This window comes from Planococcus citri, chromosome 1 (assembly GCF_950023065.1).
Source record: "Planococcus citri chromosome 1, ihPlaCitr1.1, whole genome shotgun sequence".
NCBI classification, from domain to species: Eukaryota; Metazoa; Arthropoda; class Insecta; order Hemiptera; family Pseudococcidae; genus Planococcus; species Planococcus citri.
The window spans coordinates 74,935,959-74,955,891 of record NC_088677.1 but is presented as its reverse complement, the minus strand read 5'-3'; the positions used below and the strand labels follow the sequence as shown (position 1 = coordinate 74,955,891).

At 34.3% G+C, this 19,933-nt stretch overlaps 1 protein-coding gene and 1 pseudogene across 3 annotated transcripts; both read right to left on the bottom strand.

The window, feature by feature from the left end:
* Window positions 1-1,228: 1,228 nt before the first annotated feature.
* Window positions 1,229-7,965, bottom strand: Srr (Serine racemase). 3 transcript variants are annotated; one of them, XM_065346012.1, is made up of 8 exons: window positions 7,670-7,965; window positions 7,518-7,588; window positions 2,703-2,990; window positions 2,453-2,615; window positions 2,221-2,376; window positions 2,000-2,136; window positions 1,676-1,901; window positions 1,229-1,567 (listed from the first exon to the last, which is right to left on the bottom strand). In XM_065346012.1, exons 1-8 carry the CDS (start codon window positions 7,808-7,810, stop codon window positions 1,454-1,456), a joined length of 1,296 nt encoding a protein of 431 aa, XP_065202084.1. In that variant the 5' UTR covers window positions 7,811-7,965; the 3' UTR covers window positions 1,229-1,453. The 3 variants fall into 3 exon arrangements, with proteins under 3 accessions (XP_065202084.1, XP_065202094.1, XP_065202102.1); XM_065346022.1 differs by lacking the exons at window positions 7,518-7,588; window positions 7,670-7,965 and adding an exon at window positions 7,226-7,331; XM_065346030.1 differs by lacking the exons at window positions 7,518-7,588; window positions 7,670-7,965 and adding an exon at window positions 3,379-5,023.
* Window positions 7,966-8,228: 263 nt separating this feature from the next.
* LOC135832652 (Krueppel homolog 1-like) lies at window positions 8,229-19,368 on the bottom strand (annotated as a pseudogene).
* Between the last annotated feature and the right edge of the window lie 565 nt (window positions 19,369-19,933).

Here is a 19,933-nt window from a genome sequence, read left to right as displayed (position 1 = left end):
TCTGTCACAAACACTGGTTTCAAGCAATGTCTGTCACTACCACTGGTTTCAAGCAGTGTCTGTCACTACCGCTGGTTTTAAACGGTGTCTGTCACTACCACTGGTTTCTAACAGTGTCTGTCACTGCCACTGGTCTTAAGCAGTGTCTATCAATACCACTAGTTTTAAACAGGGTCTGTCACAAACACTGGTTTCAAACAGTGTCTGTCACAAACACTTGTTTTGAATAGTGTCCGTCACTACCACTGGTTTTAAACAGTGTCTCTTACTACCACTGGTTTTAAACAGCGTCTGTCACTACCACTGGTTTTAAACAGTATCTGTCACTACCACTGGTTTCAAACAGTGTCTGTCACCAACACTGGTCTTAAGCAGTGTCTGTCACTACCACGGGTTTCAAACAGTGTCTGTCACAAACACTTGTTTTACACAAACTCTGTCACAAACACTCACTGGTTTAAAAACAGTGTCTGTCACCAACACTGGTCTTAAGCAGTGTCTGTCACTACCACGGGTTTCAAACAGTGTCTGTCACAAACACTTGTTTTACACAAACTCTGTCACAAACACTCACTGGTTTAAAAACAGTGTCTGTCACCAACACTGGTCTTAAGCAGTGTCTGTCACTACCACGGGTTTCAAACAGTGTCTGTCACAAACACTTGTTTTACACAAACTCTGTCACAAACACTCACTGGTTTAAAAACAGTGTCTGTCACTACATCTGGTCTTAAGCAGTGTCTGTCACTACTACTGGTTTTAAACAGTGTCTGTCACTACCACTGGTTTTAAACAGTGTCTGTCACAAACACTGCTTTTAACCCGTCGTAGACCACCAGTGCCAAAAACGGCACTACAATGTTATTTCTATTTAAAAAACCACCAAGTGCCAAAAAAGGCACTAAATGTAGTTTGCAATACGTTTATTAGTGCCGTTTTTGGCACGTGGTGGTTTTTTAAATAAAAGTAACATTGTAGTGCCGTTTTTTGGCACTGGTGTTTTTTTTTTTTTTTTTTGGTGGTCTATGCAAGGATTGTTTTTGCTCAAATTCCAAAAACTCCTGTTTTTTCATGTCATAATTGGCAAACATTTTCAAAAAAAATTCAACTTGATCAAAATTTCAAGTTAAACTCGTTCGTTCTATGTTGAAATTATTCGAAAGTTTTTGTTTTGTTGCATACATTTCTAGGAGAAAATTCATTAGTCAGGTATAGTCGATAAAAAAAATACGCTCCAGAAGAATTTATTCGAGGAAATGGTCATTTGGGGTGATAACAATTACTTAAATGATGGATTCGGAATCATCTTATAGAATCCACTTTTCAGTTGAAAGCAGGGGGATAGTGATACAAATCACAATTCTCGAAAAGGGCTTCTCTGAGGTGTTCTGCCGTGTATGCCTTTTTTGCTCAGATCTGTCACTATAGACGAAAGCTTAATGTTTTGTTCAATTTATAATCTCAACATGGGAAGGTCATCGAAAGCTACATTAGTATAGTGTTTAACTAGGGTCTCTTTAACTTCTTTAACGTGATGTTCGTCTCTCGTTTCACATGTGATTATGACCTGAAATAATTAAACACGTCGATATTATAGGTTGAACGTTGAAGAGGAATCTCCTTGTAGGTATTTTTTTTATTATTGATAGGTAAACAGCCGGAGAGGATAACTTACTTTTACTTGGAATACTTCGGAAGTTAACCAAGCTCTTTCGTGAACTATATCTTTAATGGAAACGCCTATTTTGGCTAAAAGACCACAAATATCTGAAACTCCTCCAGGACGATCGCTGATTGAAACGGAGAATTTTAGTAAACGTCCATCTGCGGCTAAACTACGTTCTATACATCTACCCAATATATTTGAATCAATGTTGCCACCACAAAGAACGACTGCTAATCTATTCCGAAATTCAAATCACGTGTACGAGTGCAATTAGCTTGGAATGAATTTTTCATTGAAATAGGCTCAATTGCTTGAATTTGGCTCGATACGTACTTTTTTCCTTCAAATTCTTTTAATCCGCCGCATAGAATTGCAGCTAAACCTGCAGCTCCGGCTCCTTCGACAACACATTTTTCCAGTTCTATCAGACGTAGTATTGTAAGTGATATCCATTCTTCTTTTACTACGATCTAAAGCGAAATTTACGTAGGTACTTTATGAATTAATAATTTATTATACATAATTTCATTCAATCATAATGGCAAAAAACTAACCATTTTATCAATTAAAGGAGCTGCGATGTTGAACGCATTCGCTCCAACTTCAGCTACAGCGAGACCATCAGCAATGGAGTTCTTGTTCTCCACCTTGACTGGTTTTCCGGCCTTGAGAGCTGATGAAAAACTGGGACATCTGTCGGATTCAACACCCTGTATACGCCAATTGCGGAATTAGATAGGTAATGTATTTTGGCAAGAAAAATTTAAAAATTCGAGCATTGTTTACGATTATTTTTATATTTTTATTGAGAGTTTTGGCAGCTAGGGCTATTCCTGCTATTAGACCTCCGCCTCCTATTGGTACAACTATGCCTTCGATATCGGGCATGTCTTCGAATATTTCTAAGGCTATCGTCCCTTGACCAGCAATAATATAAGGATCATCGTATCTATGAGAAAATTAAACACGATTAAATGGTTGAACAAGAAATGGATAATCTGATAGTAGGTAGGTAGGTAGGTAGGTAGGTACCTACCCATTAATGTACGTCAAATCGTGTTCTTTGCAATACTGATGAGCGTATTCTTTGGCTTCGGACATCGTTTCTCCATAGATTATGGCAGTGGCACCAAATCTCTTGCAAGCTTCTACTTTGACCAAAGGTGCCGCCGAAGGCATTACCACCGTTGCCGGAATACCTTGTATTTTGGCGTGATATGATAGTGCTTGGGAGTGGTTTCCGAGTGATGCTGTTACAACCCCTTGTCTCTTTTGCTTATCGGATAACTTCATTAAAGCGTAACATGCTCCTCTTTCTTTAAAACTGAAAAGTACACATCATCAGTACGTGCGAAAACATAGGAAATTATTAATTGCTTAATAGCTCTTAATTGTTAAGGCCAATGATTTTAACCTCACAGATTCTTTTAGTTATAGATAGGTATTAATGTATTTAGGCAAATCCAAGGTCGCAGTAGCAAGCATTAGAAATTGCAATAGGTACGCAATAGGTACGGTTATTTGTGGGAAAATCCTCAAGTGATCCGTAGGTGTCGTTCTGCAAAACTTTCATATAGCAAAGTTCGAGTTTAAAAAAATGATGCTGAATTCGGTTTAAAGGTGAATCGAAATTTGGAAAAATTGGCTGTTTGTATTTTGAAATAGGTACCGATTTAGGTAAATATGTCAGTATCTGGGCAGTTGATATTTACTTGATAAATGCTAGATAATCTTGGTAAACAGGAATTTGACCCGATGAGATGTTTTATCATTGTGTATTGTCCGAAGTAGAATTGCAAACAGCATCCGGAAAAAATAAAAAAAAGGTAAGGTAAATATGGCTTTTCATCGTTGAGCCGGATTTTACAAAAATAGCTTCTGGCAGAAGGCAGATTGTGCTCATTTGTGAAATGCAATGTGACATAATGACAATAAAAAAAAATCGAACATTTTGAAACTTGGCACACTGCTTCCAGACGACCCCATGAGAGGTGCAGATTTCCCCCTCCCCAATATTGGGGCTCTTCGTACCTCGGGGGGAGGGGGGTTTGAACCCCCAATTTGAATTTTGGGACCCAAAAAATTGCGGACCCTCTTCTAGGGTCCCCCTACTACCTACATACCGAGTGTGGACCGAATTCGATCATTTTTTCAAAATTTTGAATTTTGATATTTTCCATTTTCAAAAAAAAAATATGTAGGTATAAGAATAATTTTACTCTACTTTTTCAAGTCTGGCTGAAAATCTGTTTTCACAAGGCTTACAAACGATGCTCAATAATTTCACCAAAGGGGGAAAATGATTTGTTGGGAAAATTAAAATTTCAAGTTAGGAAGGAATTTCAGTGATTTTTCATTCCCTCCTCCCCTCTGGATAACCTTTTACAAAGATGGCTAAGTAAATGGCAAAATGGCATATCAAAATTAATGAATCCAAATCTGCACACGTAACCTTCACCACTCGAAAAATCTGCAACTTACCAGTCGCCATCAAGCATCAACAACATGATGATACCATGAAAGAACTCTGTGAAATATTTGGGAATTCACCTCGACAAGACATTAACATGGAGAACAAATAGATATTGAAAAAAGTGAGATGAAATGAAACTTAAACTTGAAAAGATGAGCTGGCTCTTTGCAGGTAAAGGTAAATTATAAGTACCTACTAAACTTCTACTTTACAAAACCATTATCAAACCTATTTGGACATACCTATGGTTGCCAACTATGGGGTACTGCAAAACTATCAAATACATAGGTACATGTAGAAATAATTCAGAGGATGCAGAACAAATACCTTTGTCGAATCACCAATGAGCTGTGGTACAGCAGAAACAAAAACCTCCATCCAGACTTACAAATGCGAACTATACCTATCTCTGAAGAAACATAACAATTTGCAACTAAGCATTCAGCATGCATTTCATGTCGCCTTCAAAATCATCCTAACAATGAAATCGATCCTCTCCGACTCTCCGTGCACCAGTATGTAGGTAACAAGAGGTTTAAAAAGAAAAAAATTCATTGAATTAGGTAATTTAGAAATTTTATACAATCAAGTACTTCTCTTTAGATGTTTTCTTTTCAACAGTAAAAGCATTAAATATATGGGGGGGGAATCAATTGGGGGGGACCACTGGGACCACTTCTTTCTAGAGCTGTGGGTCCAAAACGATCCTGAAACCGGAACTGATTAAATCCCGATTCAAATCCAATCCCAAACCTAAAGTGCCCAATGCCTATCCCAAAACCGAAGTGGTTATTTCTCTTGATCCCAAAACTGAAAAAATACCCAAACCTATATAATTTTTAACCTAAAATGGCCAAAACAATCCCAGAACTGAAACAAAATCGTTCTGTTTCGGGGTTTCAATTTTTTATCCCCCCCCCCCCAATTTTATTTAATTCTGATAAATTGTCATTTTACATCATTTATCACCATTCTTTCAGATTACAATAGAAATTACTCGACGAATTCAGCAAAATATGCATTTAAAACATTAAACTAGTTACACCATCCGATTCACCATATCAAAACCTCACATTTTTCAGACCCCTTGCAGGATCTATTAGTCAATTTGGGCTTGAAATTGGTTGAAATGAAAATCCCGAAACCAGAACCAATTCATCCCAGAACAGAAACAATTCTACATATCAGTCCCAAAACTGAAACAAAAATTTAGAAGGTCAAAACTGAAACAAATCCAATCCCGAAATTGTTTCAGACCCACAGCTCTGGTTTTTTTCAGATGGGGGGAGGGGGCGATGAAAAAATGGGAAATTATTTTCTCACCTCGGGAGGAAGGAAGTGGAAATTTGAAAATTCCATTTTGCAAAATAAAGTACCCGATTGGCAAAAGCTGTTGAAAATCGTGATGACTACTTATCATTTTTCAAGTCTTAAACTCAGTCACATTTTTCGGATGTGACTACCAAAAAAATCAACCAATCACAAAACAATAAAATCAAATAGGTATGGCTACTTCCATTTTTGGACCAGTCAGATCACCAGTAATTTTTTTCTTTTCTGACGACCTTTTGGAGAAAAACGTGTAATAGTATATTACACAACGAGGGCCGAAAAAGTGATTTTTGACGAGGTTGAGGTTTGTGACCCGAACGAAGTGAGGGGAACAAGTTCAAAATCACTTTTTCTCCGAGTTTAATGAAGTAATTTTTCCTGAACGAGGGTGGAAAGTACTTATTTTTACATCCGAGCGATTCTCGCGAGGTTGGAAAAGTAGTACTTTTCACCCCTAGATAGGAAAAAGTGGTAAATAATTAATGGTTCAATAATGAACTTTTTACAAGCTGTGGACTTACCTAAAGATAGATCAGTAGTTTTAACTGATATAGGTCCGTCCGGTCGTCAGATTTGTTCAGTAGTCATATCCCCAGGCATATTTAAAAATCTGACTGTACAAAAAAACGCCCATCGCCAACTGGGTACACCCTATTTGACAGATTATAGCAACCATACTCAGCGTAGTCGTAGTCCCATCAAAAATAGAAAACAATGCCCTAAATTTTCAACTTTTTCACAATTTTCTCTATTTTTTGCATGCAGGCTTTTCAGGAAAATCTGGATAATGACTCAAAACAACTTTCTGTGAAAAAAGGGGCTTTCAAGGACCAAAATTGAAAATAAGGACAGTCATTACCAAAAGTGACCAATTATTATGATTTCTGTACCTACCTACCTACCTACCTAGCTGCTTACTTCAGCCTCGAGAGAAAAGTTTATAATTTATTCAAAATTTAAAAATTTTTTTACATTAAAAGATTTTTGGTGGAAAGATAAGGACTCGGAATTACCTATTTATGACCTTTTAAATAGGAGATACCCAAATGGTGTTGATTGAAAAAATGAAATGAAGCACTAAGTAATTATGTTTTCAGATACCTACTCCATTTCCTTCATATCTATGCCTCATTTCGTATCAACTACTTCCGAGATTGTATCATCCAATTACCTTATCGTTGTTCTAATTCAATATTTAGTACCCCTACAGTGTGTTTTGATATTTTAAATTAGTCTTTGAGATTAGTATTGGAACCGAAAAGTGAAATTTTGCTTGTTTATGAGCAGAATTTTACAGAATGAATGGTCGTCTGTTCACGTGAGTTGAATGTTTACTGTACGAGCCGTAGCTAAGATCAACTTTTAAGCACAGTAAAATAAATATTGGAACAAAAATATAATTTAAGGTTATCAAGAGAGTGAGCAATGAGGCGCGATAAATTAAATAGACTTTCATACTCGCGTATATTTTCGTACCTCTATAAAATTATCAAACCAATGTACCCACACGAACAAATAATTATTTTGAAATTGTCTTCAAACGGAGATCGGTTCTACAATCAAGCATAAAGATAAAATAAACGATCGATTTGCGATTTATTTTAAAGAACAGAAAAAAAAAGATGAGATGAAGTTAGTTAATTGGTTTTTAGATTTGTTAATGTTTTGTTTAGTCGAAAAAAAAATGATGTAATAAAATCAGAGAATATTGGATTAGCTAGGTACATGATTAGGTCTACAACCGCTTGTATTACCTATCTAATGGAATTTTGTTACACTTGCGTCACCTATTTCGTGCAAATGGCATTGCCAATGGGAAGAAGTTCTTCAAAACCGTCTCTTACAAGTCTCACGATCTATTCAGATCATATAAATTGTAAATATATGAGTTAATAAAATAACTTGTCAAAATACTAATATGTAATAGGTACTTATGAATTATTAAAAATCACCTGTTCAGCCCTTCGGGCTTCTTTCTTGTTTAGAAAATGGTTTCGTGCAATATTATATCGATAGAACATCTCACACTAAACAAATTTTACAAACCTTCCGGTAACTTGAGTGAATTCTTTTTTAAAATAAATTTTCATACCCTTCGGTTCACGTACATCGAAAGGCTAACAATTTGAAAAAAAATTGATTAAAATATTGAAATAATTATCGCAGTAAAATTCAAACATTGAAAATTTTTTACTCACAGTTAAAGGTGTTCTAATTACGTATTTTCTGACTTGAAATGCAGCGCAAGCGATATCTGTAAAGGTTATAACTGGTTGGTTCGTCGAAGGATCCATTTCATCTCGATTATTATTCTGACCAGAATTATTTTTTGATGCCATTTCATCAACATTCGAAGTACTACCAATGATACTCAAGTCACGAGCGAACTGTTCGTAAGTGATTTTACGTCTGATGTGCAACTTTCAAGCACATATTCGTATCACAATAATTATTACTGATAGAAAATAAATGAAATTACGCGGACATGGTCGACTGATCGATAAAACGAATTTTCTAATTATTCGTACAAGATTAAAATGTTACAATATTAGTTATCAGCAGTTTGTTCTACACGTTCTAATAAATGATCTAGAAAGAAACGTGAGTGTTTCAACTATAAGTATAACGTAGGAATTATGGGAAGTTCGCAAGTTCAAAGTTTCTTGGAATGAATTTGAATAAACTCTCTCCTAAGTTTCAATGCATGAAAAATTTGAGCACTCGAGTATCTAAATGAGAAAAAAATAATTATAGAAATAAATGCAATTGTATAATTTTTTTCTTTAGTTCTAGAATCACCAACATTGAATCTTATACGATAAAAAATAATAAAAATCAACAAATTCATGAAAAAGAAAGAAAAAAATTAGAAAGACAATAATAATAAAAAAAAAAAAAAAAAAAATTAAAAATAATCCCGGAAAAGTCTTGTACTTATACTCTTATACATGTATGGATAATTGGATATTGCATATGGATATTGTATGGTTAGGTACTCGTAGTAGGTATACTGTATGGTTATATTGTATGGTTATTATGTGTAATAAATTGGCTGATAAACAGAAAATAAAAATTAGAAAGGAAAAGACAAATGCCAATTCAATTCAATATAACGGAACAGTCTTAACATGAGGAGTAATTTGCAATAATTTCGAAGGAGAAAATATTTTTTTTTAAATTGCAAAAATAAAACATTTGATAGGAAATTGACATTATTTAATTTTAATAGCAACGATGTTTCAAAATAATTTTTCTCATTTAAAAACTGTTCGGTTGATTGTTTCCAATAAACAACGTAAGTATACGTAGGTTCATGATAAGCTCATGATTTAATTAAAAATACAACAATATAAAATGGATATAAAATTGACAAGATACTGAATAGAAAATATTATAATGAAGATTTAAAAAAATGCATCTATAGATGGTTGTATAGCTATTACTATGGTAAAATAAAAATGAAATAAACGAGTAGGTAAACTATTAAGTGAATAAAAAAATAACATCAAATACTTGAATATCACCAAAATGCAATTTAAAATTGAGCTTGATTTTATATAGGTAGTATTTGAAATAGGCCTGTAACATTTGTAACTGTATACGTACAAATAAAAAATAAAACATGCAAATATAAATCCAACATATCGGATTAAAATAAATATGCAGTATAAGGGTTATGATGAAGCTTTCGCATACTGAATAACAGAACTGTACCGGAAATTGCAATCTTCTGCTTTGGCTTTTTCCAAAGACATCGATTCCAATATGGCTTTGGTTCGTTTCCTATGTGGCAATTTGAGCTCGTCTTTGTTGACTGTGAAATCAATGAAAACCGGAGAAGAAGGAACAGGACTTGTGGAACTACTGCTAGGAGGAGTAAGACTATCGGGGGAAGGAACAGAGACCGAGGATGCTGGTGCATCTTTGAACACCGAAGGTTGCTGCAATCGCAGTCGATTTTGCGGCAATAATTGACGATTGTAATCAGATACATAGTATCCGGCTTCGTCGACCATTTCATGAACTCTTAGTTTAGGTGACGACGGACTGGAACAACTGGAATCTGGATACTGGGGCGGAGAATTGCGGTAGTATTGCTCGCCGGTGGCTGGAATCACAAAGTTTGATGATTGAAAACGCAGATTGTTATTTTGATAACGGATTGGTTCATTATTGGTAGATGTAGCTGCCACAGTTAAATTTAAACCGTTTGCGTGATAGTGGCTGGATGGAAGACAAGAAGAAGGATTAAAATAGCGTGAATTTTTCAAATCGGATTCCTTAGTTTGACCAATGAATCCGGTTGTCGTTCCAGCTTGCGTGTTATGAGCGTAATTTTCGTATGGAGGTGGTTTCGATGCGATTATTGAGCGAGGGTCTGCAGGTTCTCGAATCCAGTCCATTGGCGATGGACTGCCGCTACTCGTCATTGAAGTCACCATTGGCGATCTGCTCGATACCTGAGAGTGCGAAAATGGCATTTCAGAAACGATCTCTACCTTGTTTTCTTTATCACTGGTCGAAGAAGCGCAAGACAGTTCACCTTCTGGGCCTCGGGAGGCATCCTTTGAATCCGGATGTGCCCGGATGTGTAATTCCATCAGCTTCTTCGAGTCGAACGTCTTCTTGCATAACGTGCATTTGTATTCCTGTAATGTAAAATATGGATATATTTAGTGCACAAAGCGAATATTCGTGATAATCAAATTAGCCTATATGATAATTAACCATTTGAGACATAAGAAAAATCTGATGGATGAAAATTGAAAAATTTCATTATATGGGAAGGAGCATAACTTTGTTAAGCAGATTTTATTTTTTAAAATCACGTTTACTCAAAATTTAATTTGGAGTTCAACGAAAATTTTTGAAGCCAAAATCCAAAATTTTGAAAAAAAAAAAATATAAAATGATCTTCGGCACAAGCTGTGACCATTACAAATGTAAAAGTTGCATACTTTTCAAATTAAAAAAATGTTTGGTCAAAAATAAAGAAATTGGTCCTCTTCACTTTTTTGAAAAATGGAGCTAAAAATTCGAGAGCCTAAAAAACCTACATTTTGATACGTCACACGAAAATTTCCAAAATTTTGAGTTCTCCTCCCTCTCCATGAGGTCAATATTGCAAATTTTTGAAATTTTTGAAAAATGATGCCAAAAATGAATTTGGGAGCACCAAAACTCAACATTTTTGAGTCACACAAAAATTTCTAAAATTTTGAGTTTTTCCCCTTCCCTTTGGGTCATTATTGCAAATTTTTGAAAAATGATGCTAAAAATGAATCCGGGAGCCAAAAAATCTACATTTCGATATGTCACTCGAGAATTTCCAAAATTTTGAGTTCTGCCCTCCCCCTGGGGTCAAAATTACAAATTTTTGAAAAATGATGCCAAAAATGAATTTGGGAGCTCAAAACACCTACATTTTGATACGTCACACGAAAATTTCCAAAATTTTGAGTTTTCCCCCCTTCCCATGGGGTCAATATCGCAAATTTTTGAAAAATTATTCCAAAAATGAATTTGGGAGCTCAAAAAACCTACATTTTGATGTGTCACACGGAAATTTCCAAAATTTTGAGTTTTGCCCTTCCTCGGGAAGGGGGGGGGGGTTGGGGTTTGGAGTCGAAATCTTGTCAAAAATGAATTCAGCGCCTTCGAAAACCCTCGTACACCAACTTTCAGATTTTTGGCACACTAGAAATTCTGAGGGACCACTGGGGCCCGGGGCAGATATCATGTTAGGGCCCCATTTCTAAAGTTAAAGTACATAGAAGCTATTTTTTGGTTTTTGAGAAGGGGTCGTGTCGAACGAAAATTTGTACATAGATTGATGTGGTAGAAAAAAATCGATTTCGCCAATTGATTCAATATTCATAAAAGTATGACTTATCAAAATTTTTCTTTTCTTTTTTGGATTTTTGAAGGCCTCAAATGTGAAATTTGTTTGTTCCAAAATGAGAAATAAATTAGCCCGAGCGAGAGCTTTTGAAAATTTTTATTTCGAGATGCTAAAAACGAGGGCTTTTTCAATTTATTTGGGGAGTTTTCTTTTTGGTTTTTTAAATTATAGAATTAGAATGATGTTTTTTTTGAAGAAAGTTGAATTTTGAAAAAAAAAGAGAACAGGCTCGAGCGAAGCGGGGGCAAAATTTTCTGAAAATGTGTGCTTCGAGAGGCATAAAAATCAATTTTTTTAAATGCGAGGAAGAGTAATTTATTTTTTGGTTTGTAAAACTTTGAAATTTGAGTGATATTTTTTTAAAAATTTGATTTTGAAAAATAAAACAGAACAGACCCAAGCGAGAGAGAAAGCTATTGTAAATTTGTATTTCAGAAGGCGTAAAAACGCTGTTTTTTATGGAGTTTCTTTTTTCACTTGATTTTATCATCTAAAAATTTCCATCTTGCTCTCAAAAAAGAAAAGAAAAGAAGCCAAAGCGAAACGAGGGCAAAAGGATTCGAAAATTTGTATTAAGTACGAGAAGTAAAAAAATATGAAATCCCAAAATAGGGACCCATTTTAGAAAATTTTTCACTAAAGGCTCGCACCTACACAAAAATTCAACCTTTTTAACGTAACATGTGAACATTTACCAGATACTCGAAGAATCGAATTTTATTTTGGAATTTTGGTGGAAATAGACCCAAAAAATTTTCAAATCAACATACAGTATACACTTTGGCCAAACTTGATGTAATCAATTTACATTCCCAAAATAGGAATCTATGAATTATTTTGAAAATTTTTCACAAAAAGCTTCTCTACACAAAAGTTTAAATTTTTTATGTGAAAATTTTCCCAAAGTTGGCGTTGATGTGAGACCTAAAGTATCTTACTTCGACCCAAAAATACAAAATGAAATTTACGAGCACCAGTGAGTGAACTTTCACATCGTTGATTCATTAAAATTTTTAATCTCAGCTTTCTGTAAACATTTTTCAAAATTTATAAGATCTCATTTTCACAAAAAATGACATTTTTCATGGAACGACCTTGAACGTCGATTTCCAAAATCATTTTTTTTTCAAATAAAAATCCCCACCGTCAATCTCTTTATTTTTGACCAAAAACGAGTGAAAAAAACGTAAGACAAACAAGTTGCCTATTTTGAAAATTGAATGGTTCCATCAGAAAAGGGCCTAACTTCAGTTAGGCCCTTTCATAATAAATCGCAAAAATGGATTCTACAGTGGAAATTCCACCTAGCACACTACATTACATAGCGCAACCTATAGTCAGGCCGCCACAATTGAATGCCAAAGTCGGACACCTCCGCCGATTTCTCACCAAATTGTCTCTGGGAGTCTGGTGGTTTGCGTTATTACTATGTTTTGCGCTTGGTTTTTATAACTTATCAGTGGTACCCCATTTTTTACAGACAAAAGTAACTTTTTCATAATTTTTCGGTGGTGCGGAATTTCTTAAGGAAAAAATAAATTTCTACAAAATAGTTGTTGAGAACGTTTAAATGACCTATTTTAACCCAACTTCGTTATAATGTTATAAAATATTGCCTTTTACATAATAAAATTACGTGATTTAGCACATTTTTTTCATCGAAAAAGTAGGTTCACAAGAAAGGGCCTAATTGTCCACTTTGTATTTTCAGTGTTTTCTTTGTATTTTATTGCAGAAAAGTAAAAGTAAAGAATGATTTTGAATCTTCAATGTATGCGGAATGAAAAAAAATAATAAGTTGCATGTTGTTCTAATATTTTCTATATGATATTCATATTCAAATGTTTAAAATGCGTTTTTCTCGAATCGCCATCTTTTCAGTTAGGCCCTTTTCTGATGGAACCATTCAATTGAAGGGACAAAATACGTTTTCAAAATCTAAGTGTCGAAATCCGATTTTGACAATGGAGATTGGAGGTCGATAGTGTACATACTTTGAAAAATGAACAAAATTACCTATTATGAATTTTTGCCCAACTTGCAAATTGAACGGTCGTGCTACAAATGATTTTTAATTTCAAAAAATCGCGATGAAAGAAATGAATGCAGAAATGAATACTACGTCAAAAAATGAACAAAATTCTGTTATGATCATTTTTTTCCTTACTCTAAAATTTAAAAAGTTTTTGAAGCTCAACATTTTTTGATTTGCTAAAAATTTTGGTAAATTTACAATAATTTTTGAGCTTCAAAAAGGTCTTAAATTTTAGAGTGAGAAAAAAAATGATCATAGCAAAATTTGTCTATTTTTTAACATTGTATTCATTTCCGCACATTAATTTTTTTCATCGCAATTTGTTGAAAATTGAAATTAAAAATTATTTGTAGCCCCTTCAATTTGCAAGTTGGGCAAAAAATCATAATGGGTAATTTAGCCCCCCCCCCCCAAAAAAAACAACATTTTTGTATGATGTTGAAAAAGTAAAAAAAAAAAATAGGTAATTCGGAATTTTTATTATTTTTTTTAACGTGTGGAATTTGTAAAAGAGTTTTAGTAAATTTTATAGCCCTGACACTTTTAGTTATTTTACTAATTAGGTATTTTTTCGACTGAAATTCTGATGATGACTTAATGTTCATTCGAACAAATCGTACCACTTTACCCCCTCCCTCCCTCCCTCCCTCCCTCCCATCCATCAAATAAACTCAATAAACGGAAATAAATCAGACACAAGATGAAAATACACCTACATACCTTAACACCATAATGAGCCACCATATGCAACTTCAGCACATGATTATAGCCGAACGATTTTCCGCAAATCTCGCAAGCGTACGGTTTTTCTCCCGTATGAGTCCTCGTATGCACTTTGAGCTGTTTGGAACACGTGAATGCTTTGTCGCAGAGTCGGCAAACGTATGGCTTTTCGCCGGTATGTGTTCGCAAATGTATCACTAGCTGTCCACTCTGGATGAAGGTTTTCGAACAGAAGGTACATTTGTGAGGGCGTTCTCCGGTGTGTATCCTCATATGTCTGTGTAATTTGCCCGAATGTTCGAAGGCTCGTCCGCAAATTTCACACTTGTAGGGTCTTTCTTTGGTGTGGATACGCGTATGAACGCTTAGATTTTCTTTGACGGAGAACGACTTCTTGCAGTATACGCACTGGTAGGGTTTTTCACCGGTATGGGTTCGGTAATGACGCGTCAGACGGGCTGGAACTGCGAACGTTTTACCGCAAAAGTGACACTGATACGGATCCTCGATTTCGTGAGTGTGTGTTTTTAGATGCACCGTTAGACTGATTTTTTGGTTGAATCTTTGCGAACAAATCTTGCACTGGTAAGTTTTGGTTGATAGACCTGCGGAAAAAGGCGAAACAAATGTGTAAATTAAACACGTCTTGTAGTTGGTAATTTTTTTTGAGATTTTTTTCTTTTTTTCCCCTCTCAAAAATATTAAGTATAGGTGCGTTTTTTGGTCAATAATCTAAAAAAAAATGCCAAAAAGATATCTTGGAATAATCATAACATTTTTTGGAAATTTATAGAAAGGCAAAATTACTCATAAAAAATATAAAAATAAAAACAACCCTAATGCGAATAGCTTACCCTTTGCAGATTGTGTTTGCCTAGCTGAGAGATCCACAGTGACTTCTTCGACTGGTTGAGCTGCAACAGGATACACCGGTAAATCCGGACTACAGACTACTGTTCTTACAGATGATTCGGTCGGTGATATCGTGGCAGCAATCGAGGTGGCACAATATTCACTACGAGTCGCACAATTCAAGTAACTACTCTGGTACACTGGACTTGACGTATAGTCGACTCCAACGGGTACAGAATCTGGCTTCATTCTACTCTGGAACACTGGACCTGACGTATAGTCGACGGCAACTAGTACAGAATCTGGCTTCATTCTACGATTATCTCTTTGCATTTTTGCAGTTCACCATCGAAAGCATTGACCAGTTCAGAAAGTCGACTCCATATAATGATTCTGTAAAATATGAAAAAGGAGAAAAATTATTATAATGGGTTCGTAGAATCTGTTTCGAGATCTATTGCAGTCAAGATCCAAAACTTCTTTTAAGGTTCTACTGGACGGTTAAAAATTTGCGAATCTTGTTGCGATAGTGGAAGTTTTGAGCCGGGGAGTGACTTTTCTTTACGTTTTGAGGGTCGGGGATCAAGATACGCTCATTCCCGAAAATCCAGGTTTCCTTATTAGCATCATTAGGCTACTAGCCTGACATTTTGTCATCATCATCTTGTTTTAACTTTCAACGTTCGCGAAGGAGTCGCTTATACGAATCAATTCGTTCGTGAATGATTCACCAAATATTAGGTAAATGAATCAATTCGTTCGCGAATGATTCATCAACAATTATTTAATTCGTTCTTGAACGATTTACCAAAAATTGAGTCAATTCATTCGCGAATGATTCACCAAAAATTATTCATTTTGTTTGTGAATGATTCACTAAAAAAAAAATTATTAAATTCGTTAGTGAAGGATCCACCGAAAATCAGGTAAATGAATCAATTCATTCGCGAACGATTCACCAAAAATTGAGTCAATAAATCAATTCGTTTGCAAAAGATTCACCAAAATTTATTCAATTCGTTTACGAATGATCCACCAGAAATTATTCAATTTGTTTGTGAATGATTCACCAATTAAGTAAATGAAATGAATGAAATGAATCGATTCATTCGTGAATGATTCACCAAAAATGATTCACATTGTTAGTGAATGATTCACCAAAAATCAGGTAAATGAATCAATTCGTTCGCGAACGATTCACTCATACAAATCAATTCGTTCGCGAATGATTCATCAAAAATTATTTAATTCGTTCTTGAATGATTCGCCAAAAATTATTCAATTCGTTCGTGAATGATTCACCAAAAATTATTCAATTCGTTCGTGAATGATTCACCAAAAATCAGGTAAATGAATCAATTCGCTCGCGAACGATTCACTCATACAAATCAATTCGTTCGCGAATGATTCATCAAAAATTATTTAATTCGTTATTCGTTCTTGAATGATTCACCAAAAATTGAGTCAATGAATCAATTCGTTCGCGAAAGATTCACCAAAAACTATTCAATTCGTTCACGAATGATTCGCCAAAAATTATTCAAAATTCGTTCGTGAATGATTCACCAAAAATTATTCAATTCGTTCGTGAATGATTCACCAAAAATCAGGTAAATGAATCAATTCGTTCGCGAACGATTCACTCATACGAATCAATTCGTTCGCGAATGATTCATCAAAAATTATTTAATTCGTTCTTGAATGATTCGCCAAAAATTGAGCCAATGAATCAATTCGTTCGCGAAAGATTCACAAAAAACTATTCAATACGTTCACTAATGATTCACCAAAAATTATTCAATTATTTGTTTATGAATGATTCACCAAAAATTATTTAATTCATTAGTGAATGATTCACCAAAAATCAGATAAATGAATCAATTCGTTCGCGAACGATTCACTTATACGAATCAATTCTTTCGAGAATGATTCACCAAAAATTGAGTCAATGCGTTCGCGAATGATTCACCAAAAATTATTCAATTTGTTTCCGAATGATTCACCAAAAATCAGGTAAATTAAATGAATCAATTCGTTCGCGAACGAGTCACTTATACGAATCAATTCGTTCGCGAATGATTCGCCTAGAAATCAATCAATTTGTTCAACCACCAATCGGTTGAGATTTAAGAATGATTCTATTCAATTCTTTTCGCTTGAAAACACTCCATGAAATCAATCAATTTATTTACTAACTAATCGTTCGTAAATGATTCGATCCCATTGTAAACAGATCAATTGCTATACGAATGTTTCAAAATACTTAAGTGAATCAATTCGTTCGTAAACGATTTTTATTTGAAGAAGTTTTTTTTTGGATGAATTCGTATTTTGAAATTTTTTTTTAGCAAATATTTCTGATTAATTATGCCAAAATATTGAAACATAATTATCATTACAAAAACTGGGGAAATATTTTGGAACCCAGTGATGCCAATTTCAAACAATGCAAAAAATTTGTAAGTTTTCGGCAATTCCAATTTCTCTCGATTCTTTGAATTTACAATTTAGTAGAGGTATTGTTTCCTCAAAAAAAAATCTTACCGTTAGCAATGGCAGACAATGAGATGAATAATGAAAATTCAAAGTTTTGACTGAATTTTCGATCAGTTTGAAGGAATATAAAATTGAAGCTTGCCCAAAAATTCATTTCTAATAAAATATTCGAAATTATTCGGGCCGGGCATCCGCTTGGAGCGCCACTGTCGCACCAGCGGACTTTGATTTTTATCAGGACGAAAACGTGATACGAGAATGTTTTGATATATAATTTCAGTTGAATTTGAGTGTGTTTGTTGATTGTTTTTGTCCATTTGAACACATCGATTCACACAAAAGTTTCTTCAATACAAATCATTCTGAAAAACTTCGAATTTTATTTATGTCAAATATCAAATATCACGTTTTCGTCCTCGTCAAATTCTAAGTCCAGCAGCGATACTAGCGCTGCCCGGCCCGAATAATGTAATTTTGGAATTCTTACCCAGGTAAAAATTTATTAATAGGTAGGTACCTAAAATTGTGATAAATTGAGATAAACTTTTTCTTTTCAAATTTCTATCAAAATCAGAACTTTTTCATAGGTATGTAGATACCTACGTTTGAATTCGTTTGGACAATGAATACGCTATTCTCAAACAAAATCCCGCATTTTTCGGATGATTTAACTCGCTTCTTTCTTCCAAGCTCGTTTTACATTAAGCATGAAATAAAAATTTCATTAAAATCACACTTTTTGAAACAAGATTAAAAATGAAGAATTAATAATTATGTACATTTTCGTTCATCTCGTACAAAAAAAAAAAAAAAAAAAAAAAAAAAAACAATTCCTCTCAATCTTGTCTTTTTCCTTACGTAAAGACCAAAATTTTAGGCCAGATGCATAAAAATGATCAATATTACACAACACTCTTAAGGAAAAAATAATTGATTTATCACATTGAAAAATGATGAATAAGAAAAATTATCCTTAGAATGAGGACTATTCTTGGATTGGAAAATTGAAATTTTCAACGTTTTCATTTTCACCCCCCCCCCCTCTCCCTTCTTGGTAATTTTATGAGATAATGGTATGTATATTTTTATTATTTTCAAATTTTGTGTATGTACTTCTAAAATTGTCACAGGCCAAAATTTTCATTTTCTCAATTATTTTTTCAACAATCATTTTTTTTAGACCATTTGATTCCAAAAAAAAAAAAAAAAAATTGAAAATAACTTTAGGTAACGGAGTGATGAAAAATGAAATGTGTCGAATTTTAAGACATTTTTTTATAGGAGAAACACCCTTAATGGCGTTTCCTTCCCAAAATAAATTTTTCATATTGTAGGTAAACTGAAGAGTGAAAATAATCCACCAAATCGACCAAAAAACACGAGACAACAATGAAAAAAAAAAACAGCTCACCATTCTATCAAACACTAGGATTCATCCATATAAATTTGTAATCCACTGTTTTTGAGCACTCTCATAAATTTTAGCCATTTTCGAAGTTATACATTTTTTTAAAAACGACACACTCGACGCCACAAAAAATTATCAAATTACGAAAGTGTTACAGGTATTATTAAATAATCAGTTTCGAACGATAAAAATAAAAAAAAAAATAATAATAAAAAACATAAAAGAAAACGAACGCGAATGTACGTATAAAAAAATACGAAAAAAAAATACCCCAAAAAGAACACAAAAAAAGGAAGAAATCTTCCAGTATAATTTGAACACATCGAGGTGAAAAAAATTGGGGACTAGATTCATAGTAGAGTAGATTTTCGTCAAATTTCGATCACTGATTGAAAATGATCTACGGTTCCGGCACTGAATTAAAACCTGGTTCAGTTGCAAACGAACCATCGCGTACCTTCGACAACAATAGTAGGTAATTAAAAACTACATAAATGACAATGAGGACGAGCAGTCGAACACTTTGAATGAAAACACGTGCCGAAAAATGCTCGTCATTAAGTTTGGCGAATGCGATGAAATGCGCATGCGTTATCATCACGTCATGCATACAGGTGTATTGTTCGTACTACTTTACTTACAGTACAGATAAATGTACATATTATTACGACAATACTAAACTTATTGTTACAACCAAGTATTTGTACTTCTGCCTACCATATGAAATAATACCACCAGTAAGGCTACTATGATGGTGTGAAAGCAGCATAGCCGGGGATAAGAAACATCAAAATGACATCACTCATATCATATTCCTCATTTTCCTGCATAGGATCAGATGCGGAACTAAAGATAAGTACACGGTCATACAAGCATTCAACCCGGTCCTGTAAGACACGTGGAGGAAAACGATGGAGAAGGTGAGGTAGTCGGGGCTCAAACTGGATAAGGACGAAGTTACTCGTATTATATCGCGATGCCGAAACATTACAGTGTACAGTACACGTACAAAGTATAATGCAAAGATAGGTCAGTTAATATACAAA

Excerpts from the sequence above, each read along its gene's own strand:
- Srr (XM_065346012.1), bottom strand. The coding sequence starts at position 7,810 with ATGGCATCAAAAAATAATTCTGGTCAGAATAATAATCGAGATGAAATG. Across the intron at positions 2,991-7,517 it reads TTCACTCAAGTTACCGGAAG|TTTTAAAGAAAGAGGAGCAT; the intron begins GTTTGTAAAATT and ends TGTACTTTTCAG. Across the intron at positions 2,137-2,220 it reads CTCCTTTAATTGATAAAATG|ATCGTAGTAAAAGAAGAATG; the intron begins GTTAGTTTTTTG and ends ATTTCGCTTTAG.